Source organism: Pleurodeles waltl, chromosome 4_2 (assembly GCF_031143425.1).
Source record: "Pleurodeles waltl isolate 20211129_DDA chromosome 4_2, aPleWal1.hap1.20221129, whole genome shotgun sequence".
Lineage (NCBI taxonomy): Eukaryota > Metazoa > Chordata > Amphibia > Caudata > Salamandridae > Pleurodeles > Pleurodeles waltl.
This window is the reverse complement of record NC_090443.1, coordinates 690,093,760-690,115,233: the sequence shown is the minus strand read 5'-3', so window position 1 is coordinate 690,115,233 and position 21,474 is coordinate 690,093,760. Positions and strand designations below refer to the sequence as shown.

General features: G+C 42.5%; 1 protein-coding gene across 1 annotated transcript in view; it reads right to left on the bottom strand.

The window, feature by feature from the left end:
• Positions 1-21,474, bottom strand: part of LOC138293200 (vitellogenin-A2-like) — a 383,104-nt gene that overhangs the window by 185,728 nt on the left and 175,902 nt on the right. Inside the window, exons 18-20 of the mRNA XM_069232287.1 lie at positions 19,048-19,141; positions 10,258-10,443; positions 9,392-9,539 (exon numbers count right to left, since the gene is read on the bottom strand). Of these exons, the coding sequence (XP_069088388.1) occupies positions 9,392-9,539; positions 10,258-10,443; positions 19,048-19,141 (428 nt within the window). The remainder of the gene's footprint in view (positions 1-9,391; positions 9,540-10,257; positions 10,444-19,047; positions 19,142-21,474) is intronic.

Here is a 21,474-nt window from a genome sequence, read left to right as displayed (position 1 = left end):
AAAAACCAGGGAAAAAGGCACAAAACAGTAAGGAAAAAAGTTTAACAACAGGCACAAAATACAATTATGGCACAAGTTACAATCGGGGTACAGCAATCAGAGGGGCACAGCGGGGGCAGAAGCGCAAGGAGGCAAGGCGCTGAAATTTGGAAAAAAACACTTACAGGACGGCGAAAAGCGGCACAATCAGAAGGGGCACAACGGGGGCAGACGCGCAAGGGGGCAAGGCGCTGAAAATTAGAAAAACAACTTACAGGATGGCGAAAAGCGGCACACGGGTCAAGTGAAGCTTACAAGAGCCCACTAGACACCAGGGATGAGGCGCAGGAGGATGCCTGCGGGTGGAGGAGGGCCTCGAACACGCTAACAGCAGCGTGGGCGGGGGTCAGGGGCAGGAGACAGCAGGGTGGTGCTGCGGCCGCGGGGGGCGAGCTCTAGACCTAAGGCAGGTCAGAGGTCACTCACTCGCGACGCGCAGCGCCAGCCATTAAGAAGGGAGGGGTGAGGGAGGAGCAGCTGGGAGGCGGGAGGGAGCGGCGAATGGGGGCACGTGGGGGGCGGGGCCGCAGGGAGGCAGCGGCAAGGGGAGATCAGCAAGGGGGAGCACCCAAGGGGCGAAAAAACCAGGGAAAAAGGCACAAAACAGTAAGGAAAAAAGTTTAACAACAGGCACAAAATACAATTATGGCACAAGTTACAATCGGGGTACAGCAATCAGAGGGGCACAGCGGGGGCAGAAGCGCAAGGAGGCAAGGCGCTGAAATTTGGAAAAAATCACTTACAGGACGGCGAAAAGCAGCACAATCAGAAGGGGCACAATGGGGGCAGACGCGCAAGGGGGCAAGGTGCTGAAAATTAGAAAAACAACTTACAGGACGGCGAAAAGTGGCACACAGGTCAAGTGAATCTTACAAGAGCCCACTAGACACCAGGGATGAGGTGCAGGAGGATGCCTGCGGGTGGAGAAGGGCCTCAAACACGCTAACAGCAGCGTGGGCGGGGGTCGGGGCAGGAGACAGCAGGGTGGTGCTGCGGCCGTGGGGGGCGAGCTCTAGACCTAAGGCAGGTCAGAGGTCGCTCACTCGCGACGTGCAGCGCCAGCCATTAAGAAGGGATGGAGGAGCAGCTGGGAGGCGGGAGGCGGGAGGAAGCGGCGAATGGCGGCACGAGGGGGGCGGGGCCTCAGGGAGGCAGCAGCAAGGGGAGATCAGCAAGGGGGAGCGCCCAAGGGGCGAAAAAAACAGGGAAAAAGGCACAAAACAGTAAGGGAAAAAGTTTAACAACAGGCACAAAATACAATTATGGCACAAGTTACAATCGGGGTACAGCAATCAGAGGGGCACAGCAGGGGCAGAAGCGCAAGAAAGCAAGGAGCTGAAATTTGGAAAAAAACACTTACAGGACGGCGAAAAGTGGCACAATCAGAAGGGGCATAACGGGGGCAGACACGCAAGGGGGCAAGGCGCTGAAAATTAGAAAAACAACTTGCAGGGCGGCAAAAAGCGGCACACGGGTCAAGTGAAGCTTACAAGAGCCCACTAGACACCAGGGATGAGGCGCAGGAGGATGCCTGCGGGTGGAGGAGGGCCTCGAACACGCTAACAGCAGCGTGGGCGGGGGTCAGGGGCAGGAGACAGCAGGGTGGTGCTGCGGCCGTGGGGGGCGAGCTCTAGACCTGATGAAGGGTGATACCCTGAAACCGGTCCCAGGATGCTTGTTTCCTGTCCAGGGAAGACCTAGCCTGGCGGTTTGGGCTGGACTGTTCCCATGGGGAACGGGGTCAAGACTGATTTGCATATGGCTGGGTTCAAGCTGGGGTGACGTGGTGAGCAAAATAATGATGGATTAAACCCAGATCTGTGACTGGGGGTGAACATTTGAAAAGTTTGGTCACTCCGTCCATCATTTTATTTTGTTTTGTGATGTTGCTTTGTTGCCCCTAAGTGGCAGGGGTATGCCCAGACGTGGGTCCCTTGCTCGCTGCGCCACTGGATTCAAGCTAGCCTGGCTCATGAAGGGTGATACCCTGAAACTGGTCCCAGGATGCTTGTTTCCTGTCCAGGGAGGACCTGGCCTGGCAGTTCGGGCTGGACTGTTCCCATGGGGAACGGGGTCAAGACTGATTTGCATATGGCTGGGTTCAAGCTGAGGTGACGTGGTGAACAAAATAACGATGGATTAAACCAAGATCTGTGACTGGGGGTGAGTGTTTGAAAAGTTTCAACACTCCGTCCATCATTTCATTTTGTTTTGTGATGTTGCTTTGTGCGCCCTAAGTGGCAGGGGTATGCCCAGACGTGGGTCCCTTGCTCGCTGCGCCACTGGATTCAAGCTAGCCTGGCTGATGAAGGGTGATACCCAGAAACCGGTCGCAGGAAGTTTGTTTCCTGTCCAGGGAGGACCTGGCCTGGCAGTTCGGGCTGGACTGTTCCCGTGGGGAATGGGGTCAAAACTGATTTGCACATGGCTGGGTTCAAGCTGGGGTGACGTGGCGAGCAAAATAACGATGGAATAAACCCAGATCTGTGACTAGGGGTGAGTGTTTGAATAGTTCAACACTCCGTCAATCATTTTATTTTGTTTTGTGATGTTGCTTTGTGCGCCCTAAGTGGCAGGGGTATGCCCAGACGTGGGTCCCTTGCTCGCTGCGCCACAGGATTCAAGCTAGCCTGGCTGATGAAGGGTGATACCCTGGAACCGGTCCCAGGATGCTTGTTTCCTGTCCAGGGAGGACCTGGCCTGGCAGTTTGGGCTGGACTGTTCCCATGGGGAATGGGGTCAAGACTGATTTGCATATGGCTGGATTCAAGCTGAGGTGACGTGGCGAGCAAAATAACGATGGATTAAACCCAGATCTGTGACTGGGGATGAGTGTTTGAAAAGTTTCAACACTCCGTCCATCATTTCATTTTGTTTTGTGATGTTGCTTTGTGCGCCCTAAGTGGCAGGGGTATGCCGAGACATGGGTCCCTTGCTCGCTGCGCCACTGGATTCAAGCTAGCCTGGCGGATGAAGGGTGATACCCAGAAACCGGTCGCAGGAAGTTTGTTTCCTGTCCAGGGAGGACCTGGCCTGGCAGTTCGGGCTGGATTGTTCCCGTGGGGAATGGGGTCAAGACTGATTTGCACATGGCTGGGTTCAAGCTGGGGTGACGTGGCGAGCAAAATAACGATGGATTAAACCCAGATCTGTGACTAGGGGTGAGTGTTTGAATAGTTCAACACTCCGTCAATCATTTTATTTTGTTTTGTGATGTTGCTTTGTGCGTCCTAAGTGGCAGGGTATGCCCAGACGTGGGTCCCTTGCTCACTGCACCACTGGATTCAAGCTAGCCTGGCTGATGAAGGGTGATACCCTGAAACCGGTCCCAGGATGCTTGTTTCCTGTCCAGGGAGGACCTGCCCTGGCAGTTCGGGCTGGACTGTTCCCATGGGGAATGGGGTCAAGACTGATTTGCATATGGCTGGGTTCAAGCTGGGGGTGACGTGGCGAGCAAAATAACGATGGATTAATCCCAGATCTGTGATTGGGGGTGAGTGTTTGAAAAGTTTCAACACTCCGTCCATCATTTTATTTTGTTTTGTGATGTTGCTTTGTGCGCCCTAAGTGACAGGGGTATGCCCAGACGTGGGTCCCTTGCTTGCTGTGCCACTGGATTCAAGCTAGCCTGGCTGATGAAGGGTGATACCCTGAAACCGGTCCCAGGATGCTTGTTGCCTGTCCAGGGAGGACCTGGCCTGGCAGTTCGGGCTGGACTGTTCCCATGGGGAACGGGGTCAAGACTGATTTGCACATGGATGGGTTCAAACTGGGGTGACGTGGCGAGCAAAATAACAATGGATTAAACCCAGATCTGTGACTGGGGGTGAGTGTTTGAAAAGTTTCAACACTCCGTCCATCATTTTATTTTGTTTTGTGATGTCCACTGCATGGACGGCAGAAACCAGTTCCCTCCTGGTTGCCCTACAGAATGCTGATCCATCAGGATCCACATTAATCGAGTTGGATTTGGCATTCCGTCTACATGTTAGCAATGTGGCCTTGCCACAATGGGGCTTCAATGGATTCAGAGATTTAATTGATACAACTGATAAAAGTAAAGCAACTTTGGGGAAGGGTACAGAACAATGTTCCTTTACTCCATGTATAAAATACCATTGCTGATTGCAGGAAAGGAATTAAAATTTTGAGTCATCTCATTTAGCTACAAAGACAGCAGTGCTGCTGTAATTAAATCGCAGGCTGTTGCAGTAACTTGATCACAGCCGAAGATCGAATCAGAAGAAAATCTTATGACAGTTTCTCTTCCAAACAATATTATAGCCTCACCAAAGAAAATGTTCCTAGTGTTTTTATAACAGGAGCTTGGCCCAGGTATTGACCTTGTGAGCAAATCAGATTAGATCAGATTTGGGAAGCCTATGAAGGTTAGACCAGCTCCTGCTAACATCAGCACTACTGTGTTAATGCTAATGCAATTATATTAGCAGCCTTATTCACTGCAGAATGCAAACAAATATGTATAGCATTTATATGTAACATTTGTCAAAGGATGAAGCATTCTATTGCTGTAAAACAGCACCTTCTTCCCTCACAACAAACTCTTGGGTGTAATTGTTCTCTGTCATGTTGCCCCATTGTCAATATTCAATAAATATAAGTGCATACTGGTTCAATCCTGCTCTATACTCTTTTGGGTGTGACCGTAAAATTCTGCCACTACTCAAGCAGTCAGACTTGCAGCACTTAACAGCAATTAGTGCAGTTCATATATTTCATTCAGACAGTGGTTCTGCATTCCTCACTGATATGCATATGGATGAAATCTCTGCTTTGGGAGTACTACTACTATACAAGCACCCTTTCTTTCTGGAATGGAATGACGTGGTCGAGCGAGCAACAGTATGCTAAATCAAGCCTTAACTGCCAGAGTATTGGACTCAATTTTGTCATTGAACCTTAACCTTTAAAGGGTTCAGTGAGCACTCAAAAACTTGCCTAGAGCAGTATTAGCTGGCCAACCCTCTACCAGATGCTTTTTGGCATTCCAATATATGTACCTGATCTTATTTTCTGCTGAAGAAAAAGGGATTTAAGATTGATTCATCTGTCACTGTTTCACAATTAAATTTATTACAGAATATTCAAGACATTAGAGACTCTAATAAAAACGACTTTGACTCCACCACCAAAGATATAGCTGCTGACATGTTGCTATCCATAGAGAGAGAGCTAATTCAAGAATACATTACTGACAAGCAAGTCTTCAGGCCAATTTTCAGACCACGTGTTTCAGTTCTTGGCATAGAAGGCACACAAACTTTAATCCTGTCACCGCTCCCTGGTGTGAAGAACAACATGTTAGTATTAATTTATCACATCATAAAGCATTGTGTGGCTGATTCTGTACAGCAGCCCATTGCTGATGCTAAACTGCCTCCAGAATGGTTCAATATGCCCACTCCCCGTACAAGAAACATGTCAAAAAGAGTACAACCCTATTGCAGCCACTGATGAGCCAACTGTGTCACCAGTTTTATACCCATCATCAAGAACTGATCCGGATGTGGTGCAAGCATCTTCCTCAACAATTAACCCTGTTTTAACCTCAGTTAGGACTGCAACAGCTGAAATCTTAACTGCATGAATGAAAGAATCAACTTGAGCTGAAATTACAGTGATTCAAGAAATTACACTATCTGGTAATGAGTCCATTCCCGATTCTGAAATGTGAGTAGTTTTCCTTCTGTTTTTCCACAAAGCATACATTCATGGAATGTCATTGCTGCTAAACAACTGATGACTGATTTGAGTTTATATGATTAATTGGAGAATGAAGATCTGTATCCAGTGTTGTTCTGTTCTGGACAAATCAATCAAACATCCTGAAGGAAGTATATATTTTACATACTGGAAGCACTGTGGGACCCCTCCTGGTAACAGCACAAGACGTTTTCAAAAAATATGCTCATATTTTAATAGTGATGAGACACATCTGCACTTTATTATTTTCAAGAGCCCGAAAAGTTTAAAAGGATTTTGATTACCTTATATTTATATATTCATCACAATGTATTGATTCATTTCTGTAACAAGGTTACACATGTTAGAAGGAAAATATCAATGAGAAAATGGTTTGGGAAACTATGTTTTATTAAATTTAGGGAGCTGATACCTCGTTTAGAGCATGTATGATTACCAGAGAAATTATATTTTTAAATGGAACTATGCAACAAACAACTTGCATGAGTTTTTTTAGGACCATATCCTGTAAAGAATAAATCTTTTTCAACTACATTAATCTAAGCAGGTCTGCAGGAAGAATGGGCATATTCAGAGAGGTAAGCTGCAGAAAGGATTGGGGAAGCTGACAGGGAATTTATGCAAACCACTTAAAAGTTGTTGACAATGGCTTTCAAATTCTATCTAAATGTATCTATACTGTCTCCACTATCACCTCTGATGCTTTAAATCTATTACAAGACAATTTAAATTCCTTGCAGCATGTGCAAGCTCAAATGCATGCACTAACACAATAAGGTTGGGCATTACAAAGACTGAAAGTGCATATGGTGCCCTGGTCATTGATCAACAAAACAGCTATCTTTCTTGCTTATAATCTCACTGTAACACAGATAATGATTTCAAAAAATCTAAAAAGCAGATGCTTCATAAAGTCTTCTCTTGATTGAAAAGATGGGGAGCACACCTTTTTCTGTCATTCAGTGTCTACATCTTACGTAATGGCTGCATGGAGAACTTTCTATGACCATCACTACTTTTAAATTCTAAGGATGTCAGAAATATATGTCTCTTGGATAGCATGTATCCATACACAATACACTCCTAAGCCATGCCTGGAACTTACTGTTTGAGATTTATTGCTTGGCTAATGCCAATCCTGTTTTCATTAGAACTGTTCCATGTACTAATCCTTTAGGAGACCATACCTGCCCATGGGGCTTGTAACCCTTTAAAGCCTGGCCTTACTTCTGAACTCTTTGTGACACCTGTTTTTTTAATTTCCTCTTAAAGCACTTTGCTAAATAATGATAGCTATTTAATTTAAACAAACAATTAATTCAAATTGTGGGTTAGCCCAGGGTTTAATATCTCTATTAACTGTTTGGAAAATAGTGAAAAGTTGTGTGCTTGATGTTTCGCGGCGCACAAGAAAAGGTAAACATGGATGGCCTAAATGTAATATTGGTTGTGAGGGTCTATCTATATTCCAATAAACAAAGGTGACCTAAGGAGTCAATATACTGCCATAGGGAATTCCGGTATCTGCATCCATATTTAAAGGTTGTTACCTTGGGTCACCTGGTTGCCATGAAGGAGTCCCAATGAATTTTCACCCTTTCCTATCTTATGCCTACTTTTTGTTTTAACAAAGAGTGATTTTCATCCCTGGTGAAGTAACATGACCTACGGAATCCTGAGCAGTGGGTATAGAAATAGCAATGGTTATAAGGTATAACAAGGTACAATAGGAATAGTTTTCCAAGGGGCTGGCAGTCAGTTACAACTGTTTCCAGAGAAACAGAAAACGGCCTCCTCTTTGGGGGTGATAGGCTGCAGTAAGGGGCAGCCTAGATAATAAGCTAGCTGAGCAACATGAGCTGCAGCTCATTAGCGTTGCTGGCCACTGCATGGTATCTCCCAGAGGGTCAAGGGACTTATGAGTGAGAATAGGGGTTAGTTTTAGTGGTAGTACCTGAAACAGGGGTCCTTATCAATTTAGGGACTCAGTATATGGTGGGGGGCTGCCCATTGGTCAGCCGGTTACAATAGATGGCTGGTTGGTCTATGGAGAATCAATCCAGTTGCCTGGTACCACTGATTAGCTTTAGCTTATTGTTGCTCTGTTAGATTAATTGTGGGGTGTGATATTGATGGTGGCTTGTGGGGTTCAGGGCCATCAGCCCTACATTTCCAGCAATGATGAAATGGCTTTTCCTCTGCATTCTTGACCCACTTCTTCCATGGGGACATTTCCCTATTTTAAGATGTGTGCATACTCTATTCCCAATTAGGACCTGATTTAGATTTTGGTGGATGGTTACTCCGTCACCACAATGACAGCTATCCGGTCTGCTGAAATATAAATTCCATAGGAAATAGTGGCGGACGGGATATCCGTCACCGTTGTCACAGAGTAACCCGACCAGCAAAATCTAAAAAAGGCTCTAAAGGTTTTCCGGTGATCTGAGTCACAAGTTTTTGAATTATTGTTATACAATTTGGATGGGTTGCCCATGCACTCCACCTGTTCAGCAACCTAGCATGTAAATGGTAAGAAATATATATCCAGTTGCATCTGTGTTTGTGATCTTTGTTTCAATGTCAATTTAATGCACAAAGGATGTTGACTTTCAGTGCATGTTGAGGCAGGACACCGAGGGGATATAAAAAACCCTGGGAGGAATGTTGCTCCTTTGTCTCATCCTACACTAGGCAGCCCCCTGGACAAAGACATCGAATACGGGGGAGTTTCTGTAAGTAGTGTGAGGGAACATGAGGACTGGGAAGCGTGCCCAATGAAAGATCCCTTGTCTCTTTGGTGTCATTGATGTGAGGGCACTAGGGTGCTGCTTTGAGCAGTTAGTCCATGCTTGGTGGCCTTTTGGCTTCCATTGATAAGCAGAAAAAGAAGAATCCTCCTACCCTCCCCTTGAGAATGCAGTATCACACGCAGAATAGTGTGTTGCAACTGGAAGTTGTGGAAGAAGTGAAGGTGGTACCAACTCATCCACCTGGTAGCATCAGATAGTCCAGGCTCATTGCTTCCCTGTTAACCTATGGAGTCATTGTGGGGTGTCATTGTTGGATGTCTTAAGGGTCAAGGGGAGTGTGCCCTGGATTCCCAGCAATGCTGAGGGGCATTTGCCCTGCATGTTCAGCCTCACGTTCAATGGGGTTCCTTCCCCTAGTTTAGAATGTGTACACACCCTAGTCCTTATGAGTGGTGGCAATGTGGTTTGAAATAATATGATACAGTAGGGTGGGTTACTCCTCCACAGCTAAGCAACTTAACATGTAAATGTTAGGAAATATATATCCATTTACAGCTGGTGCAAACCCAAACTTATGTTTGTAACCTTGGGTTTCAATGTCCAGTTAATGCAAGGAAGACTATCAGGTTTGCGTGGCAATGGGAGTGTTAATAAGAGATTGAGTGTGCAAAAGTGACCCAAGAGGAGCATAGCCCCTTTGACCCATCCTACGCAATTACATATTTTTCTATGCAGTACTTCAGGTGAATTGTGCTTGCAAGCCCAATTAATTAGGTAGTCAAAGGAAGTGATTAGCTATTCTAGCAAACATCTTAATGTAAGGCAGTCCAGGAATTATGAATATCATACTACGCAGTTCATTTCAGTGCAGTTACCATTATGCTTGCATCTTCCGCTGAAGATGTCTCTGCTGTCTCAAAATGTTCCTTTAAAATATTTGGCAACAGTCCTTGGGGCAGGAGTGGGGTCCTTTTTGACATTTCGAGCTCTTCCAAGTTTCTTGTTATTGCAAACACCTGCATTCTGAGCACAAATAGAGCAAAAGACAAAAATCCATCACAGATTAGACTCAAAGAGTTGACATGTTATAGAGGTTGCATCTTAATGATTTTACATGTCATCTATTGCGTCATGGAAAGTGATTTGGGGAATAAGAACTCAATTGTGAAATATATTAATACTGTACGGTGATAAATGACAATCTCAAAAATCTTTTATGAGGTTCCCTGCTGAATCGTGCACCCTTAGAGAGCATTTCATCATTAATCTGCAAAAGTGAGCTTTGTTCAATGTTTAATTTGTGTAGGTGGTGACAACAGAAATCATTATTGGGTCCATCCTATGACCTTGACTCATGGCAAGAGAAAGAAAGAAAGGGAAGGAAGGGAAACCTAGGAAACGAGGAGCAAGGAGAGAGAAAGCAGAGATGAAAAGGAGCAAGCATGCTTGAGGTAAAGTAGGGGATCTGAAGAATGCAGGATGAAGTAGAATAAGAACTAATCAGACTTGGTATTGAGTAACCATGGCACTCTATAACATGGGTGCAAGGCTCCTATTGAAACCCTTTGGGTTCCTGTACATACCTTTATCAACAAACTAGGCATTTGCCATGCCTCTTGCTTACAAAATCACATTACATAAGTCAATATTACATAGAAACACCTATTATGAAACAAAGTCTGACATTCTAAAACAAAAATCAATAAATACTAGAATTTCCAACTCAAAAGTCTCCTTTTACCTGGTCACAAGGAGGTTATTCTCCTGTTGGCATGGTGTTGTCTCGACCTTAATATTCTTGTCTTTCAAGTCAATTTTGGCAGTGAATTTTAGAGGAACAAGTGTATGCAGCGTGGCATGAAACTCAATTCCAGCCTGGATGAGGTGGGTGTTGATCCCCATTGTAGCCACTGTGTACATGGACGTGCTGAAAGGACAATAAGATGCAAATTTACATCAATTTTTCAGATGACAAAAAGGCTTTAAAGGGGCAACCTATTGTAGAGAAAATAAAGTTCCCTTTACCCAGGACTGCATTGCTAACAATCACAAACAACAGGCATTCTGGAATGTTCTAATGTTTGATGATGTCTGCTTGTGTCTGGAGTCCTATTGCCATGTCATTCACTGGGCGACCCTTTAATAAGGATGAATTGCTTAGCCAGAATAGGGTATATTTTCTGTGAAATGGGAAAACAGGTTCTGTAATGAGGTTAAAGTTATTCTGTTTCATAGACATACATTGTTGGATTATCTAACAAATAAGTAGAAATATCTTTACATCCACCTTGACCTCCTCATACGTACTATATGCATGCCTGAGCTTGTCACAAGGAACAGATGGGTAGATAAGAGGTTAAGTAGAAACATCCACCCAACCACAAAAGAGTATGGCCACTGCTAATTACAAACTGCACTTCTATAGTATCTACACCCAAAAAGGACCTAAAACATTTGCAAACATACTCAAATTCAGAGCTGAAATAAGTCCAGCACCACACCTGGCCAACCTCTGGAACTGCAGTATCCCCCCCCCCGAAGTAAATAATCTGTTAAATAACACCCATATGAACCAGGGTTAAAATAAATTAGGTTATTTAAACTATATAAAAATATAAATAAGCATTTTGTTAATGTTCAAAATGCCTCAAACTAAAATATGATTAATATTTAATTCATTAATATTTTTGTGATTGTTTTAAATTAACAAAACTAAAGAAAAATTATAATTTAATAAAAATAATTAAATTACTTTACATTAATTGTATACATCACTTTATTTTAGTACATCTTTTCTCTTAATTTATGTGGGAATTTCTTTCAACTTCAGAAAGATGTTTTTGTTTTAATTTACTTTATTCCAAATAATTACATTTCTAATTAAGTTATTAATGCTGTACTTTTGTATATTGTTCTACATTTAAAATATATGTATAAAATGAATTAAAAATATTTAACAAAAAACAACATTTTCTAATTTTTCAAAAAAGTTTAATAAAATGTTCCCAATATTTTGCAGAGGGAAATCTACATCCCAATTGAGAAGATCTCTGGCAAGTGTAAAAAATACCAAAATTAGCAGTACTGTTATGATCATATTTTATATTCTGTAATGATTCCCCCCTCTATTTCAGTTGGTGGGGACTATAACTATTTATACACTTTGGAGTAATTTTACACCTGGAAATAGTGTCTAGCCACAAGTATTAAAACTACCCACATTTTCATTTTTAAATCTACATTTACATGTGTAGATTTACCTTGATGAATAGGCTTTATTATTTATTGCTGCAGCGATATAATGTTCCAGGGTATTGTGTCAGGCCCTGAAGATGCAATATTTCATGAGCTTCCATTTAGAACTGCCAGTAAAACATATAAGACCTGATTCAGAAAATAAATTGTAACTCTATAATGGAACACTATATTGATTTTTTTCTGGAATTCTAAAAAGATCCAAGGATTAATTCTGATGGGAAGGTGCAACTACTACAATTTCCATGAGTAATTTTACAAGCATGTGAAAATCCTTAGTGAAAGTGCATTTGAACATGCATGTAAAAATGTAACCCTGTGGAAGAAATCTCTATTTTCTGACACACCTAGGAATGTTACGAGTGTTTCTTCCCCAGCCCCACCCTGGTACAAGGTTTTCCCCTGTATTTGACATGAGTAAGAGGGTAATTTAGACTTTGAGAGCAAATTGGCAGTGAATTTGGATGAGTATGAAGACTGGCATAAACCAGTGGAGCGCCTGCCCTACCAAACATGTGTTTTATCCACTCTAGTCTGGGATGCACTGGATTTAAACTAGCAGAGTCTCCTCTGGTGCCACCAGCCTAAAGACTTGACTTGGCTGCCCATCTGTCATTGGGCTGCCAGGTCACAGTGGTGCTCGCATGATCCTATTTAGGGAAGAGCCACTGTCACTCGTTTGACCTACTAAAGGCTGTGTTGCAGGGCATGGCAATCCAGGGTAGCACAAATACACAATGGCCCATTTTTTAATGTTTTTTTCCAAACACAAACTCCCACTTTGGGAGTTTATTTCAGAAAATAAAAAAAGCTTTGCAGAGCGGGCACTGCACAACAATCATGGTGACCACTTGGCCAAGGTGAGTGCCTTCAGTGGAGCAGCACTTATGGCTCTTCTGAAGGAATAGACATCCCCAAGCAGCCTGGAATGGAATGCCTACGTTTGGAAGGTCCTCCTCCTAACGAGCAGAGGTCAGGTCCTCCACAGACCTAGAGATTTAGTGGGTCATCTACCAAAGTCTAAATGACCCTCTAACTCTTCAATGTGGAAATGTGACATACAAAAATCAGTTAATACCCACATACCTCATACATATTTGGGTGTTCAGTTTGCATGACATTTATAGTCTATGAACATTCACTCCCTGCCGGGAAGTGATTTATAGATTCATTCCCATAGTGGTGTAATTGTAAGAGTCAGTATATTCATTTATGAACATAAATTCACATTTGTGACAATTACAGATATGCATTTGAGCTTGCAAATAATGCTGTTTGTGTTCCTAAGTTGAAGTGAAATATGTAAATGGCTTTGTGATTCAGGTCTTTTGGTTTTTATCCAATATGTTTGGCCATTTGGCCCCTAACCCCAACAGAGGTTTAGAATTTTTATTTCACCATTTTTGTTGTAACAAGATGTTGGGTTTAAAACCTTATCCAGGGCTGTTTTAGCTTGCACCAAAGTCCTGAATAATGGTTAGGAGTCTGCAGAAAGGCGGTTCAGCTTAGTAGCAAGTAATAAAAGCAGAGGTCACATGAGACTGCCCACCTTTCAGGGTACAAGAGAACGGAATCCTTTGGATTTCCTGACACTCTCCTTCACCCACCCTACTATGCCAAGACATGTTACATTCCTAGGCCCATATTTATACTTTTTGACGCAAAACTGCGCCAACGCAGTTTTGCGTCAAAAAAATTAGCGCCGGCTTACGCCATTCTGAAGCGCCATGCGGGCGCGTATTTATTGAATGACGTTAGCCGGCGTTAGCCGCCGGCGCTGTCTGGTGTGCGTTAAAAAAAAACACGTACACCAGGCAGCGCCGGCGTAGGGGGAAAATGGCGTATGGGCATCCACAAATGGTGCAAGTCAGGCTGAGGCAAAAAAATCGCCTCAACCCGATTTGCGCCATTTTGTTTTCACTCCCAACCCCCATAGAAATGACTCCTGTCTTAGCAAAGACAGGAGTCATGCCCCCTTGCCCAATGGCCATGCCCAGGGGACTTCTGTCCCCTGGGCATGGTCATTGGGCATAGTGGCATGTAGGGGGGCACAAATCAGGCCCCCCTATGCCACAATTTTTTTCCCAAAAAAATAATTACCTGAACTTACCTTAATGTCCCTGGGATGGGTCCCTCCAGCCTTGGGTGTCCTCCTGGGGTGGGCATGGGTGACAGGGGGTGTCCCTGGGGGCATGGGGGGGCACCTCTGGGCTCATTCTGAGCCCACAGGTCCCTTAACGCCTGCCCTGACCCAGGCGTTAAAATCCGGCGCTAATGCGGGTTTTTTAGACCCGCCCACTCCCGGGCGTGATTTTTGCCCAGGAGTATAAATCCCACGCATATGCATCGGAGTCATTTTTTAAGACGGGAACGCCTACCTTGCATATCATTAACGCAAGGAAGGTGTTCACGCCAAAAAATGACGCTAACTCCATGAACTTTGGCGCTAGACGCGTCTAACGCCAAAGTATAAATATGGAGTTAGTTTTGCGTCGAATTTGTGTCGAAAAAAACGACGCAAATTCGCGCAAACGGAGTATAAATATGCCCCTTAGTGTCATAATTATTTAAAAAAAGACCCTTTCCTCCCCTTCAATGCCCAAATTTTATGTGGGGTTTTGTAATTTCACACGGTTACTATGAACACCTAAAAAGAAAAGGCGCTTATGCGTTAAAGTGTGGTATTCTCTCCCAAATATATACTTAACTTTATCTAAGTTTCAAGAATGGCAAGAACATTACAAAGCACTCTGCATCACCCAGTTGGTGCATAGAGGTGTGAGCCCCACCTTCAGTTGAAGCAGAATCTTCTCTCACTTTCTGTTGACAGTTTTATTCTGCTAAGCTAAACCACTTGTGCATTCCTTAGATCAGGATTGCCCAAGTTGGTGGTCTCTTTTATTCCTTCCTGGTCCCAATCCTCAACCGTATAATCAGGATTATGTACCTTTATGATAAGCCTTTGTAACCTGGAAAACCTGGATTGTTTCCGATCTTTTATTCATGTTGATCCAGCAAGAGCTGAAAGATCATGCACACACTTACAAATGATTTTTTAGTAGTAATGAACATAACTATACCCATCTGAAATCTCCCTTCCTGTTTAAGTGTAAAAAGGCTTAATTATGGTTTAAAATTAAATAACAAGTATCTTCACTATTAAAATTCAAAATGTTTCATGTTTTCAGTTTAAACTGATTATAACAGATAAAACATCACTGAAAGGAATATTTGTTCTCAATAGAAACTGGAAAACATAGATTTTGCTGAACTTTTACAACTTTGGGGGCCCTGTTTTGTCAAACAGTTTAAGCAAAGCCTCTATCTCTAACACTTTTCAGATGCCCCACTATGACTCACTCTGGATATAGTAAGCCACTTAATATGCCCATGTGACAATCCACCAGGACCCTGGACCCCATAACCTCCTTCATTTGTGTTTTTCGGAGTTTGGCCCAAATCCGAACCAAATTCAAAGTTGCTCTTCCTTAATTTGTTTAAGGAAATTGGGAGGAACATTGGTTTATTTATTTTAATTTGCTTTGAATGAACTGAGATTGTTTTGTCTTCCAAGATGGTTGTGATATACTGTGGTTTCCAATACACACAGAACATTGTTGCCGTGGGACTTCCGGATCATTGCCTATTAATTTGGAAGAATTGCATTAAGGCACTCTTTTGGCACTCAACCATCACACTAGGATACAGCTTCCAAATAAGAACTCCAGTATGGAGATTGAAATCAGATCAGTTTGCTTGATGTTACTGTTAAAATTGTCTGGAGTTTTTACACCAATATGTCTTACAGCTGAAGGACACTTTATATTGTTGGAAAGGAATGTGAATTTCTGCAACATTTTAAAAAATGTTTTTTAGGGGTACTAGGTGAGTTGCATGTGAGTTGCATGTACATATTGGTTTGTGACTTGTTAAATGGTCTGTTTGATATCTCATGAGTTACACCTGACCTGTTCTATTGTGGCCAAATGGTGCCTGTTCGGTGACTATATGGTGAACATCAATCATAGATACTGAAAAAGTGCCTTGTGTTTCCAATGGATTGTGACTTATTTAATATCTTGCTGGTTATTTGATGGCTGCTTTTGACTCTTCCCAAGATGGCTGCAGATCTTTGCCTTGTGAAGTATATAACAAATATATGTCTAATGCCATGTCAGTTATTTTACAGGTTGCGTTTCACTTGTTTCAGGACAGCTGATTGTTTCTTGTGATGATTAATAAACCAAACATTGTTTCAAGATGGCTGGACAGTTTTTGTGATGATTACTTAACCAAACATTATTGATTTTAGAATAGTGTTTTGGGTGTACAATGGGCTGGGATTTATTCATTGCCCTACATGACAAGTGAGGGGTTTTGCATGATTTACCCTGAGATGATTGAACTGTCTTTGTTTGGTGAATTTGGTATGAATATCAAGCCAAACATTTTAAATTGGCAGTGTGATTCTGTAACATGTTGTCATGTATATATTTTAGGGTATGATTTTCCTTATCTATCCTAATATTTTAATATCACTATGTGAGAAGTATGGCACACTTTAATTGTTATTGCTTAGAATGAACACAATTTGAAATGATCTGCTTTAAATGGTTAAATGATGTTTAAATGTTTGTTTTGAATGTGAATTTGTATGCTGGCCTACTTTTTGATTCAGGCCAGTTTTGTCTAGTGATGGATTTACTAAGGTTTACAGATGTTGGTGTAGTTTGTTAGACTTCTCTTAGATAATTGTTGAATGTTTGATGTGTAAAATGAAATGGGTATATTCGTATGTCACTTAGAAAAGGAACCTTTTCATTTCGATATCGACGTACTTTACATGTGTTTTTTTATACATGTGTTGATAAGATAAACTTTAATAATGGATAATTGGATTTCCTTTGAATATTTAATATGACAGAGTATGGATAAGCTGTAGTTCAACAGTTTACAATGTGATTGCTGTAATTAAGTTTGCTCAAAGCACTATATTTATTTGTAGGGGACTGCTAAAATACCATTTTTGACTATCAACTACATTTCAAGAATGAATGAAAAAGGAATTAAAAAATACCTTTTGGATAATAATTTGGTGAGGCAAAGCTTTCAACTATTTCTTTTAATTGCCAATATTTGATTATACTGGTGAAGGTGAATGTAAATATAGTATTTACAATGATATGCTTTGAAAATGTGATTGTGTCTGTTCATTGAATTTGACATAGGTTTCAAATTGTAATAAGGAATTAGTGTATGTTTGAAGATTAAAAATTAGGCTCAACCTGTGGAAAATTGTAAAATACTGATTGATTGTTGCTTTAATGTCCTAGGCAATGTCTCATATAAGAATTGATGACTTTACATGTGTATGTCAATTTTGAAGCTAGATCAATCAAGAGAACGGGTGTGACTAGTAAATGTACATCAATATAATATTGAAGAGAAAGGGTGCTAATGTGAATAATGAGCCAACTATATATTGGGTGATCAATTTATTAAAAATATGTATTTGGTGCATGTCTTGCTTCCAGTGAAGTCTGATTTGAAACTGCAGTTCTGAAAATGCCACTTTTAAAAAGTTGGCATTTTCTTATGGTAGCCATTTCATGCCTGCTGCCTGTCTCTGATCACATGTCTGGGTGGGGTGAGAGCTTGGCTTTGTGTATCTCCCCCCTAGACAGCCACACTCAATGGGAGCTTAGGTGTGACTTGATGGGCCATCCTGGCAGGATCGGGGGGAAGAGCTGGACCCAGCCTCAATTACACCAGAATGGGCTGCGCACTGTCCCCACACAAAGGGCAGTATACCCTCCTGTAATGAGTCTGGAGCCAGTGCAGAGCCTCCCCCACTTCAAAGGTACCACTGGGTATAATTACTGGACCTCAGACAATACTTCAGTATACTTCTGGACCTTTGGATACTCTGCCAGGAAGAAGGACTGTTGTGCTGCTGAAGCACTGCAACTCTGCTGGAGTGCTCTCCGCTGGACTCCTGGTTTCCTGAGTGGACCTGCTGCTTGCTGCCCTCTGCCTTGGTGAAAAGGTCTGGACCTCTATCATTTGACCCCGGATAACTTCAAGGGCTAGTTGGCTGGCATACTGATCTGAAGCTCCAGGACACAAAAGACTTCCAACCACCATGCTGCTGTACCTGGACTCTGCCAGCTGTGAGTCTACCCTGCCAAGAGGTGCCATCTCAGTCCTGGACCCTTCGAAGTGGGACTAAGGTGCTTGCCACTGGATCCAAGAAATCCTCTCTGCTGAGCGATATATCCCTGAGCAGAACCAGCACATCTCCAAAGCTGAGAGCTGCATCCTCGAGCAGAACTGATACATCTCTCCTGCTGTGTGGATTGGACCTCTCGTAAAAGACTTGAATCGCCGCTGAATCTCGCATCTTGATTTCAACATATTGCCTTCATAACTTTTTCTGGCAAAAGCTCCTTGTATCTTCCGTCGACAGCAGCCTCGATGGTGATGCTGAAACTCTGCATTGCAGCTTCACCCCTCATCACAACTGATGCATCACCCCAACTGCTCAATGCATCCTTGACACCAGCCATCACATCACAAGCTCTGTTGACAGGATCCTCAATGTCAAAGAAGCAGGACCTTGCACTGCAGCCTCTCCACATCTCGGAACCGGCGCAACACCTCGGCTGCGCGATGCATCTTCGATGCAGATCCACAAAACACTCCTCAATGAAGATGTAAGGTACTTTGTTCAGCGGGCCTAATTGGGTTTCTGTAGCTAGCCCATGTTCCAACATGGTCAGCCTGAGCTTGTGAGTTTGTTCAGGTCCGGTGCAACCAGATTTCCCCAATAGGGCTTTGTGCTTCTTGTTGCTTTACTTAAAGCTTTAAAATTCAATATCTCTGGTTCTATCAATTGTATTTTTGTCACTTTGATCTTGTTTTATTTATCAAATTTGGATCTATTTTTCTAACCTCTTGTGGAATCTTTGTGTGTGATATATGTACTGTTTAACTGTTTGAAGTGATGCACAAATACTTTATACACTACCTCTAAATTAAGCCTAATCTCTGCCAAGGTACCACAGGGTGAGCAAAGGTTAATTTAGGGTTTACTTGTATCTTACCCTGACTAGGATTGTGGTTGCTGTTTGATCAGGGCTCATACTTCAGTCACCCAACAACCCAATTTTTAATACCCCCTTAACAGACCAATGTAGCTCAATACCTGACAGCATTAATTGGTAATGAAAACAGATCTGCTATCATGAAAAAAAGCAAATTATTTGTGACCCTTTACCTCAGTGTTAGCTCTGTATCAAGTTGAGTCTTTGATTCTAGTAACTGAGCAGGGTCAAAATCCGTAGGAGGCCGTGGTATTATCTTCATGTGAGCTGTGGAAGAAAACCACCATAAGCCATAAAAATGTGACAGAATAATGTGATTTCTTAAACATATTGAAGTATTACAACAGAGAGCTAATCACCTCCATTTGCCTTTCCTAAGGCAAAAAGAGGAACAATGCCTCATTCTAAAGTACTCCAAGGCGAATGGCGACATGGTATTTTGCTATTGTTATCTTTCTATCATATTTTTTCTGACTCCTTTCACTTCCCAAGCTCTTCCTCTCTATGTCTCTTCCCTCCCCCTTCATCTGTCTCCATTCAGTAATGTTCCTATATTCCTATCCTCAAATCAACCTCTCTCAATTCCTCTCTCCACGTGTGTGCCTCTCTAGTCCTCTCCCATCGCTCTACCTCTCCAAAGCATCCATTCTCTTTAATTTTGGCCTTCTGATTGCATACACCTATCACAGCTCTGGTTCACTTGCTGCTACCTCTACCATACTACCTTTACCTCTCAAGCTCAAGTGCTACATTTTTTCAATCTACACCTTTCCTTCTATTCCCTACTTTTAGCCCTGCCCAGCTGCTCCATACCTACCTAGTGGCATTAGCAATAGTGACACCACACCCACAGATTGGGCATAGACTGGGCAGGAATCCTTAAACTTTGCCTCTAGCTCACATAATCTCTAGGAGTATATAGGTCTCTGAATGTGTTTGTATATTTGTGTGTGTGCTTGTGTACACATATCTATATGTGTGCACATGCGGGACAGTAAGTGAAAGGCATCCATTACTGTACGTTGCTTTTCTGGCCTCATTGTTGCTTTCGCCTTAGCCTGCATACCTGTCTGGTAGCATAAACTAGGGTATTAATTGGTTTCAGGTGCCATAGAGCTGAAGTCTGCATTTGTGGGCACATTTTTATTAAGGTGACCATTCCTAGCATAATGGTGATCCTGGCATTTTGTTGGCACCTTGGAATATTATATACACAGTTGGTGTTAATGTGGCTATTCTTGGCATACTGGTAGGTATCTTTGGCATAACAACGATCACCATTCAAATCACTGTAGCTGTAGCATAATAGTGATTCTGGCACACAATGGGCATCCGTGATAGCCTTATAGCCATCCCAAACACTTAGTCACCCCAAGCAAGGTGGCATTTTGATGGTCATCCTTAGCATAATTGCAGCCATGACTATCCTTGACATGTTGTGGGCATTTTTGGATTCATCCATAATAAAGGGTGGGTGGACACAATTATTACTGATAGTTTTCCTTGCTTACAGGGGAACTTGCTACAATTGCTCTTATTTCATAAATGATGTGGAAGCCCTTCATGATCTATGTTGATCTAGTTCATTATCATTTCTGTTGTTTAAGGGTGAAGACCACAATTTTCTCAGTTTTTCCCAGGTGAACTAAAGAAAGGATAATAATACCATATATTTGCGTGTTGAACATTTGTTCCCACCACTACAGGAGAGGGTGAACCGGTAATAGATGTTAATAGCTGGGGAGAAAGGAAAAATATTACTACCTTGACATCGATTCCATAGTAAAATGTCATATCTTTTTCTGAATTTTAGCACATTGTCTCCACATCTTGGATTGATTGGAAGAAAATACCACTATACTGCTCATTGCAATCGGTATGTGACTGGGAATCAACTTGGAAGGGCAGAATGGGAAAAAGAAAAAGTAAGGAATGTTGAAGGGAAGCTAGATGCTACATATTGTGAAAAGTGATATAAGGCCACGTCAAATTGCAAATTGCACAGCCTAGATATTTGAAGTAAATATTTAAGGATTTTTTTGTGTGAAACTGCACAATTTAAACATTATTCTGCCAACACTGCTAATGAGAGTCCAGCTACCTGGTACACTATGGATATTTCATATGTTCCCGTGAAAGGCAAATATAAAATCATTGACATTTTACCCTTTTCTAATATTGTCCTGCAAAACACAAATCTTTAAGGACTGCCCTTCTTTCGCCTTACTTCAACCAGTCCACCTCTATGTTTCTATATCAACTCTTATGCTTCTACATTTATACCTCTCCATTGCTGCCTCTACACTGCTTCCTCTTTAGTTTTTCTCTCTCTCTTCTTACCCCCACCCCACACACAGAGCCCCCACCCCAAAACTCTTGCCCGCCACCATCTCACTTGCTCTGAAGAGCTGAAGTACACACTCTGGAAAAATTGATTTACAGCAGAGGAGGGGCCAGAATTAGAAAAAGGAATGCAAGAAAGAGTATCAAGGTGAAAATTGAAAACATTCACAGCTAGAACATTGAAAATCCACAGAACTGTGTTTAAAATGCATTGTTGCAGCACGAGTGCTTGTGCAGTTGAAGTATGTCTTCCTTGA